General features: G+C 34.8%; 1 protein-coding gene across 1 annotated transcript; it reads left to right on the top strand.

Moving 5' to 3' along the window:
• The first annotated feature begins 2,968 nt into the window (after positions 1 to 2,968).
• Positions 2,969 to 3,718, top strand: LOC142348416 (histone H1-like). The gene has a single exon (XM_075399772.1). It carries the CDS (start codon positions 3,049 to 3,051, stop codon positions 3,508 to 3,510), a length of 462 nt encoding a protein of 153 aa, XP_075255887.1. The 5' UTR covers positions 2,969 to 3,048; the 3' UTR covers positions 3,511 to 3,718.
• Positions 3,719 to 9,297: the final 5,579 nt, after the last annotated feature.

The following is a 9,297-nucleotide window of genomic DNA, read 5'->3' as shown; positions in this document are numbered from 1 at the left end:
ATTGCGAACTATTTAACGATATTTGTGGATCAAAAACACTCAAAAGGTCCTTATAAATTTAATTGCTAAGTTATGAAGGCAAAGTTATGGCTCTCTTATTAATTTGAATACAAAACGGTTTGATCAAATTGTCACTAACGGGACGGCGTGAACATGAAAACGACAAAAAGCCCATACTGTGATGTAATAAATGAATAACTTACATAATAGCTGGTCAATGAGTCTGATATGCTCTTATGTGCTACACGCAAAAAACGCACACAAGCTGTCATGAATTCATGGCTATATTAAAACAATCAAAAGTGGTTTGTAAACTAAAAGTTATAACTTTCTTTGTGCCATAAATGTTCAATGCAATTGTTGTTAGCGTGACTGCTGTCAACAAGACACCAACTTATGAAACGACTTTATAATTCTTGCGGGTAGCCAATAATGACTATAAATGAATACACGGTCCAGAACCTAGTTAAAATCTAGGTGAAGTATTTTCATAGTCCAGCTGTTCTCTTTTCCGTAGAATATGATTTAAAAAATGCACTCACAACTTCCTCTGGGTGTTCTTGTTGTTGTTGAGTTGCCATTTGCACTTGATCAGCCGATACAATTTGCACGTGTGAAGCCATATTTGTACTTGAGAATACTTGAGAATGTTGTATTTGTACTTGAGAATGTTAAATACTTGTACTTGAGAATGTTGTAAAATATCCAAATAACTTGTTCTTCGGGTTCACGGAATACAAAACACGCAACCAATCTAATCTGAAGAGCATTCTGGTTACACACACACACTCTGGTTACATCTCTGGTTATACATTTCTCATCGTACAGTCATATTATACACCTCTCAACCGCTTCCCTCCCTCCCCCCCACCCAGCGCCCCCAACTTTCAACATCCCCCCCAACCAGCGCACCCAACTCTCAACACCCCCCCCCCCCCCCCACCGCCACTCATCTAGCCATCCTTTATTGTATCCAATCTCTATTCTACACTCCTCTTCTATCCATTTTAATTCATCCAATGGCACGTGCTATTTTCAAGTTTGATCTCTGTCGAACGTTCTGAACACCTGTGCTCAAGATGGGACAATGCCACATTCATGATGGCTGCAGGTACGAAGTTTCGGGTCCCGATGGGCGAATGGGCAATGATGGAAAATGTTCAGTGTCAACTTTGAGGACCTGTTTCACTTCGGGAGGAGTAGTAACAGCAACATTGCATTATAAGAAAAAACAGTTTTTACTTCTGAAAGGGTTGGGGCGGTGGGTGGGTGGGTGGGTGGGTGGATGGGTGGGGGGGGGGGGGGTAGGAATCTGGACGAACGGACGGAAGTAAATGCATTAATTCAATGCCAAATCAAATATTTCAAATCAAATGCCCCCCCCCCCCCCGGCGGGTGGTTCAGTTGATCATTCATGCGTTCTACAGCGAACTACAGCGGTTATCTACAGCGGTTATCGAACTACAGCGGTTATCTTCGAACGTTTTGCACAACTTTTTCAACTAACGTTGTCAGTTGCCTTGACAGATGCCAGATCTTGCGTGCTTACTCGGTGATTAGTTCTCTTTGGCGATGAGTTCTTTTTGTTTTGCCAAATCAGATGCCTGATCATTCATGCGTTATTTCGTGTTCAAATTAGTTAAGATGACGCGTCCAGATTGTTTTTAGTTTTAAATAGCATCTTCATGCAAAACCAAAATTTTTGAGTTTCATTCGAAAATTTCATTTTTTTCTGAAATCTCTATGAACATTATGAAAGACTCATATCATCATGTTCATCCTACTTTCAGAAAAAGAATGCTTTCTGAATTTATACTGAACATACTTGGCTAACAAAGTACCCTTAGGTCACTCTGATTCAGTACTGAATCGTCGATATACTATTGGAATATACTGATTCAGTAATGAAAGTCTATGACACTCGGGTCCGGGTGGCAAGTTTTAACAGCAAAAAATACCAAAATATAGGAAAAAATTCAAGTGAACATCCTCAAATATTGGACTTAAAACTACAAAACCATGCCGTTTTGTTGCTCGCTTTTCAAAAGCACGGAAACTTTTCGGAATAGCAAACCGAAATTCAAATTTTTGTTGCTCGAGATATTACCTATTTGTTTTATTATACGGTTTATACCTAATTTTATATACGGTTTGCTCACTCAAAAAATATAACAAAAATAATTATAGGTACAAATACTTTTCCGACATTTTGGGCAGAGTTGCTGATCGAAAGCAACAGAATAGAGCCCCTGAGCTATGAATAAGTTTGAAAAGTCAACAGATATTCAGCAGACACTGCTGTACATACTGATGAAATGAGAAATGAGGGTTTCCTGCGTCCGAACTCCTAAAATTTCTGAAAAAAAAACACCTTAGACAGTATTGCAGCTTTTATGAGCATTTTGCGGATAAAAATTAAGATTGATAATTCTTCCAAAATACATAGGTAATCGATCATTTCTGAAAACCGCGTCAAGTGAAACCATATGCACATAATGAAATTACCCAAAAAGTAAATACAAAAAAGCTTTTTATGACTTAGCTGTAAGGAGTTGATTAACCAATTCTCCCTTAAATTATCCGTAAATGTGGTGTCTGTCGATTTGTACATCTGTTCTACCATCAATTTTTCTCTCTATCAAGAAACTTTCATCAAAATAGGGACTAGTTATGGAATTTTGACAATGCTGATCGTTTTATTGGCTTTTATATTACATATAGAGGCTAAATTTATGTTGATAAATTTACATAGTTGAAAAGCAGGGAATCTTAGCTTTCAAACGGTATCATCATTATTTCACTGCGACCTCTAGTTCGGGTAAAAATCGGCTATTGAACTTCTGGAACTATGCTATTTTTGGACTCAGTTATATTGAATTTCAATTGCGCGCTCTTAATTTTCGTTCCGGTCGAGCTTGGCACTATAAATACAGAGCATAAATTTAGCTTGGTATCAAACTGACTTTATTTCACTATTTGCTCTAGTTAGTAATATAACCACCAAATTTACTCCAAATTCTTACAATTCAAAAATACTCTTATTTCGACATGACTGGAACTACACCCGCTAAGAAGACCGCCACCCCCAAAAAGGCAGCAGCTGCAAAGCCCTCGCACCCAACATATTCTGCAATGATCAAGAAAGCAGTCAAATATTTGAACGAAAAAGGAGGTTCCAGCAAGATTGCCATCGAGAAATACATCAACGCCAATTACAAATTATCAGGAAACGTCTCCAATCTTGTCAAAATGGCCCTGAGACGAATGACAGCGAAGAAAGAACTTGTTCACGCGTCCAGTAAGAGCACTGGAGCAAGCGGGAGCTTCAAACTTCCGGCAAAGGAACCCGCTGTTAAGCCGAGTCCAAAAAAGAAAGCAGCCAGCCCAAAAACAAAGACCCCAGCTTCACCCAAGCCTAAGAAAGCTCCAGCAGCGCCCAAGAAAGCCAAGAGCCCGAAGAAACGGAAAGCCAAGAAAGCTCCAGCAAAGAAAGTTGCCGCTAAGAAGTAAAATTATTTTCCAAAACTGATTTTAGCTGAAAAATAGCTTAGAAAACTGTACCAAAACTTGAAAAACTCTCAGATGCTTTTTATATTTCCGATAGTTTTGGTTATTTTTGATGACATCTTTGTATTTTGTTTCCTAGACTAAATTTGCGGTCTCTAAACTTTGTTTTTGATGGAACTTGTTTGAATTTAAATATTTGGATTTGATCAAACCTTTTTCATGTTTTTGTGAAATGGCTTCAATTAAGACGGCTGTATAGCTCTGCTGCGAAAAACGGTTGTTCGGAATTGAAATAATACGCGAGGTATTTTTTGTAAATTATCTGAGGGCAAGAAGTTGCTCAGGTATAGAAATGCGTGGGGGGGGGGGGGCTAAGATCCACTGAATCAAGCCTTGACAAAAAGTTTTAAATTGTTTTCTCGAAGAATGAACGAGCATTAAAAACCACAAACGTTTTCTGACCTTATTATATCGGTTGTAATGGTATCATATTCAGTCCCACGCGCCGCCAAGGCATGGCAAAATGCGTTAAATGTGCAGCTCTTTAAAAGTCAAGTGGTTTTGTGTTTTTTCCGTGGTTTTTTTCCCCGAAACCACGTATACCATAACCCCATATCATTTAACCCCAAAATTAGCAGTTTACATTTCAAGCCGCTTCCTTCCTAATAAGGTGTATAAATTAATCTCATGTTCGGTTGTGTTAGCTTCATATCAAGTCCCGCGGGCCACTGAGACATAGCCAAGCAATTATTTTCTAATCAAACCTAAAAATACCAATTAAATTAATGGCTTAAATTGGGATGAAATGATGGTTCTACTTCTTTTCACCCCGATTCATTTAACCCCTTATATTTTATCACCACATCATTTAACCCCTCAATCATTTCATCCCGCCAATAAGCAGTCGATATTAAAGGCAATAATCAGGCCACATTAAAGGCATCAGTTGACATGAAAAAACGGGACACCGAAATGATAGAGGGTTAAGCAAAAAGGATTGAAAAAGCGTAACACCATATAAAAAAGAACTCTTTTCAACTGTCGCGCTATCTTTTATTACCGTCATAATTAAAGTTCATAAGTCCATAGAAGGGCTAAAGTTTTTAATAAGGAGGCTCGTTAATGTGCGTTCGCAGATGATGTTCCGACCCGAGCTCATCTACATTTTTGACTTAATTGTCAACCAAATGAAGAGATAACAATATAGATATTTGAGTTTTAAAAAAATTGTTACAAAACTACTATTTGAATTAAATGCCATGCCTCATTGAAACACTCACAAGATCTGCCATTCATTAAGAAGGCTGCGAGATAAAAACAACAAACAACAAAATAAGCAAAAACAAAAATTTCACGGCAGAAACAAATATCTAAAATTAAAAGCACCTAGTAACAACGTCAAAATGCAATCAGATAAAACCTTACTTACACAAACAATATTTTTCCCAACTATAAAGCAGATAGATGTTTTCCTTAATGAGACTAGGTATCAAGTCGACAAAGAGAATAAATGAGGTTAAAATCAAAAATCTATCGACATTTTTTAAACCAATTAATTTCAAAAGTCTAAGAATCTTTAGCTTATAACGAAAAAAATCTTGATAAAATTAATAAAAAGTCATTATGAAAGGGACCTGTCTTTGGTTAGACAAATCCATAGGAACGGATTAAAGACACAGAAAATCTCAAAAAATTACGAACAATTTCCAAAAACAAAAATTATTGAAGCCATTAAAATCATTAGCTAAAATCTGAATATTATGTATTTTTACTTTTATATATACTAATTCCGCTATAATTATACTGAAAGAATAAATAAGTTCATTTGGGCCATATTTGAAAATCATTTGCATCTGTTATCACGTGAATGTGCTAAAAGAAGAGAAAACGAAACACAAAAACACCACTCTCAAAACTTTTATGAAAACGCATATTGTCAACCAAACAAAACATCAGTTACGACAAAATATCAGTAGACAAATTAATTTTTAAAATTCGAGGAATCAGATGGGACCTCTCAAAGACGAGAATCAGTTACAAGTTGACGAAAAGAACAACAAAAACTGAAAAGTTTGAAAAATCTTTGAAAATGTATAATATCGTAAACGTTAAGACTATGCACTATTAGTTGAGTGGTTTGGGTAACATCTTTTTTTCAATCGTCAATAACAAGTTCAATAACACATTTTACGGCTATCTAAAGAATAAAGAAAAAAGCAAAAACATGCATTAAATTTAAAAGCATTCAACGGAGTAAAATAAACACGCTAAGCTCCGCCTCGACAGAAAAACAATGATATCTTTCATTTATAGGCCATAGATGACTCATCACAATAAGTCTAATGGCAATGGAAAATACATTAACTCACGAAATTTTTGAGAAAACCCGTTGTATCAACGTCATAAAGTTCAATAGCTTTCAACGAAAGCCAATAAATACGCTTATTTTTGCTTCGATGTGATGACAAGGATGTTGGCTATTCAAAAGTTATCAGTACGACATTACAACATTTCATTGACTGTGAAAACAACAACAAATACTGGCAAAATCCAAAAATTCGGTAGAAAAGTGCGAGAAGAATATGTCGAAGCCATTTAAACCAAAAACTTTTCCCCGAATACTTTTTCTACGATCCACTGCAAGTCTTCTTTAAGCCAAAGGGAACTATTAATATTAGGATTTTGTAATAATATTGCAAAAGGAACCAAAGCTACGAAAAAAAAAGTTTAAAAAACTGTGAAAACTCGTGCATCGAAGTCAAAAAACCAATAGTTAGAAGATAGAACCGCTAACCAGATAAAAATTCGTTGAACTAGAAAAAAATTTGTTCTATCATAACTAAGACTGACTTAAAGTTCACGAAAATAAGTTTAAGATTGATTTTTGTTCAAAAGATTAAAAAATATATTTTTAAAGACTTAACAGACATTAAACTCAAAAGCTTTCAAGGGAAGAAAATATATAAGCTCAGTTATGCCTCGTTGTGATACCAAGGATATCTTTCATGCATAGGTAATCAATGAGACATCAAAATAAGTCATATGACAATAAAAACAACAACAAATTCAGGCAAAAAACAAAAATTCTATAGAAAAATGCGAGAAGAAAGCGTCGAAGCCCTTTAAACCAAAAGCTTTTCTGCTAAAATTTTTTCTGCGATCCATTGGACGTCTTTTTCAGGCAATGAGAACTAACAATATAAGGACAAGGCAATAAGATTTCTAAAGGAACCAAAATTACAAAAGAAATCCAAAAACTTAAAAAAATTATGAAAACTCGTGCATCGAACACGAAAAACCAATAGTTAGAAGATCAAAGCCCTAACAAGATAAATTTTTTGATGAACCCAAAAAGGGGGGTTCTTTCTTTACTATGACTGACTTACAGTTTACGAAAATAAGTTTAAAATTGATTAATAATCAAAAAAAATTTTTCAAAAATTATTTTTAAAGACTTAACAGACTTCAAAATCAATAAATTTCAACGGCAGTCAATAAATACTCTAAATTATGCCACGATGTAGGTACAAAGATGTCTATCATGCATAAGTTTTTAATAAGACATCACAATATGTCTTGTGACTATGAGAAACAAAAAATACAGGCAAAAACAAAAATTCGGTAGAAAAGTGCGAGAAGAAAGTGTCGAAGCCATTTACACCATTAGTCTTTCTCTGAAAACATTAGCTATGATCCATTAAACTTCTTCTCTAAGCCAATGGGAGGCATTAATATTAGCATAACAGGATAAGATTAAATGGAACCAATAATACGAAATGTCCACAAATTAAAAAAAAATTGAAATCTTGTGGCTTTGAAATCATATTACCAATAGTTAGAGGCTACAACGGCTCTGCAACAACGAGATTAAGAGATTAATTTGGTTGCAATAGGAGAGAGCGGGTCCTATCATTACTGAGACTGACTTACAGTTCACAAAAATAAGTTTATGATTGGTTAATATTGAAAAAAATTTTGAAAACCTATTTGCAAAGACTTAACAGCCGTTAGCTGGGCACTCAAATCATTAGATAGGTTCACCTAATGCTCATTACGAAACCTATTGCACCTTTAGTCAACGAGCTCATGTCATATGATTCCAAAAATTTCGTTAAACCTGAAAAAGAAAATCAAAATTTCACTTAAAATTAAGAAACTGAGATACGAATCCAAAAAAACTTGAGGGATTCTTTGGAAACGAATTTCTTCTTCATTGGCTCCATTTGATTGTAGATGATGTTTGTCATTAACGGACCCTCGATATGAAAAGTGACTAGTCTCTAGATTACTTGAAAAAAAATTTGCAAAATTTTAAAAAGATAGCTCTCAAATAGAATTCGAATTTTTTTTCGATAGTAAACTTCCCTGTGAGACCAGAACAAGTCTTTTTATCGCCTTTCGTGTCTTAGAAACACAAAAGCGATTTTTTTTGTGGTGTGAAATTTATTCTAAAGGAAAACGTTTTCTTCTGCTTGCAAACTGAAGTTGTATCAAAATTAAAATTACTAAAAAATATCGTTGAGATCTCTAAATTGAAAAAAGTTAAAAACATTATGTGTACAATAGCATATTGTCTAGTCGACAATTTTCTTTATCGGATTGAAGCAAAAACATGTTTGGAGCCCAGTTTATTAAAGAAGCGAATGCATTCAATGACAATTTATGCAGTAGAGTTATAATTATGAACATGCATAAAATGAAAGTCGAACTAACTACACCCTCACCAAGTGAGTTTTGCGACTTCTGCACAACTTACGAATTTTATAACATGTTTCCATCAATTTCGTTATGCTTAGTCCGCGACAAAATCATTTGTTACTGCAGTAAAAGTTAAGAGATTTTCTAAGATCTCAAATTTACACTGAAAAAGTGGAAAAGGCGTTATGCATCTGCAGCTGATCACAGCTGCAATTTTTCAAGGCACAACCACGTGACTAAAAATATAAGTTAGGTGAAATTTAGGTGAAACTCACACCTTTGTTCATATAAAATAGGCAAACATTGCATATTCAAGCACTGTCATTGACCAGTATTTTTATTGTTACTGTTTTTTTTCTGTAAATCAACTTAAATGATTGTAAAACTTACTTTTACCCTAACTCATTGAAAAAAAACGTTGAACTGGAAGTCCGAAATTTTCGACGATTAATAGGTGGAATTGTAAAGTAGATTGTTAATTCTTTCAATACCCTATACTCATTCAATTTCCAATATCCGATGTTGAATTCAGTTTTTTCATCGGTAAATCTGAGAATTCATTCACAAACGATTAAAATTCATTTTTTGCCCACGTATCATGGGCAATTGAAATACAGAAGCTAAGCCCATCGATATTGTTTAAACAGTGCTGCGGATTTAACATCAAACAGCGAGCCACCCAACGTTCTTAAGCACGTAATTTGTTAGCTGACTGGAATTTAGGGTCTAGGAGACAATCAAGAAGAACTTTTGAATTGAGTAACTGAACTTTGTGAAATATTTGAATAATTCAAGGGAAGTAACTGTTATTCAGCGAACCTGAACGATTAGTTATTGGGATTAATTGAAGATCAAGTAATGCAACGGTATTCTACAATCTAACAGATAATAGAGTTCACGAAAGTTAACTGCAAAAACGTATCATCCCAACAGAACTGAAAGCGCTGAAACAACCAGGAGGTAATTGTTGGCCCCATTGGCAAAAATTAACAGAAAACTTGCCTTAATTGAAAATATATTTGAAATATCTCTAACAACAAGTTCAGGATGCTGAACCCAGCTCTGGTTTTTTTTAGTATCACAGACATTTTT

Source organism: Convolutriloba macropyga, chromosome 10, assembly GCF_964194025.1.
Source record: "Convolutriloba macropyga chromosome 10, txConMacr16.3, whole genome shotgun sequence".
Lineage (NCBI taxonomy): Eukaryota > Metazoa > Xenacoelomorpha > Acoela > Convolutidae > Convolutriloba > Convolutriloba macropyga.
Note: the sequence above shows the minus strand (reverse complement) of the source record. Positions and strands in the feature narration are given on the sequence as shown.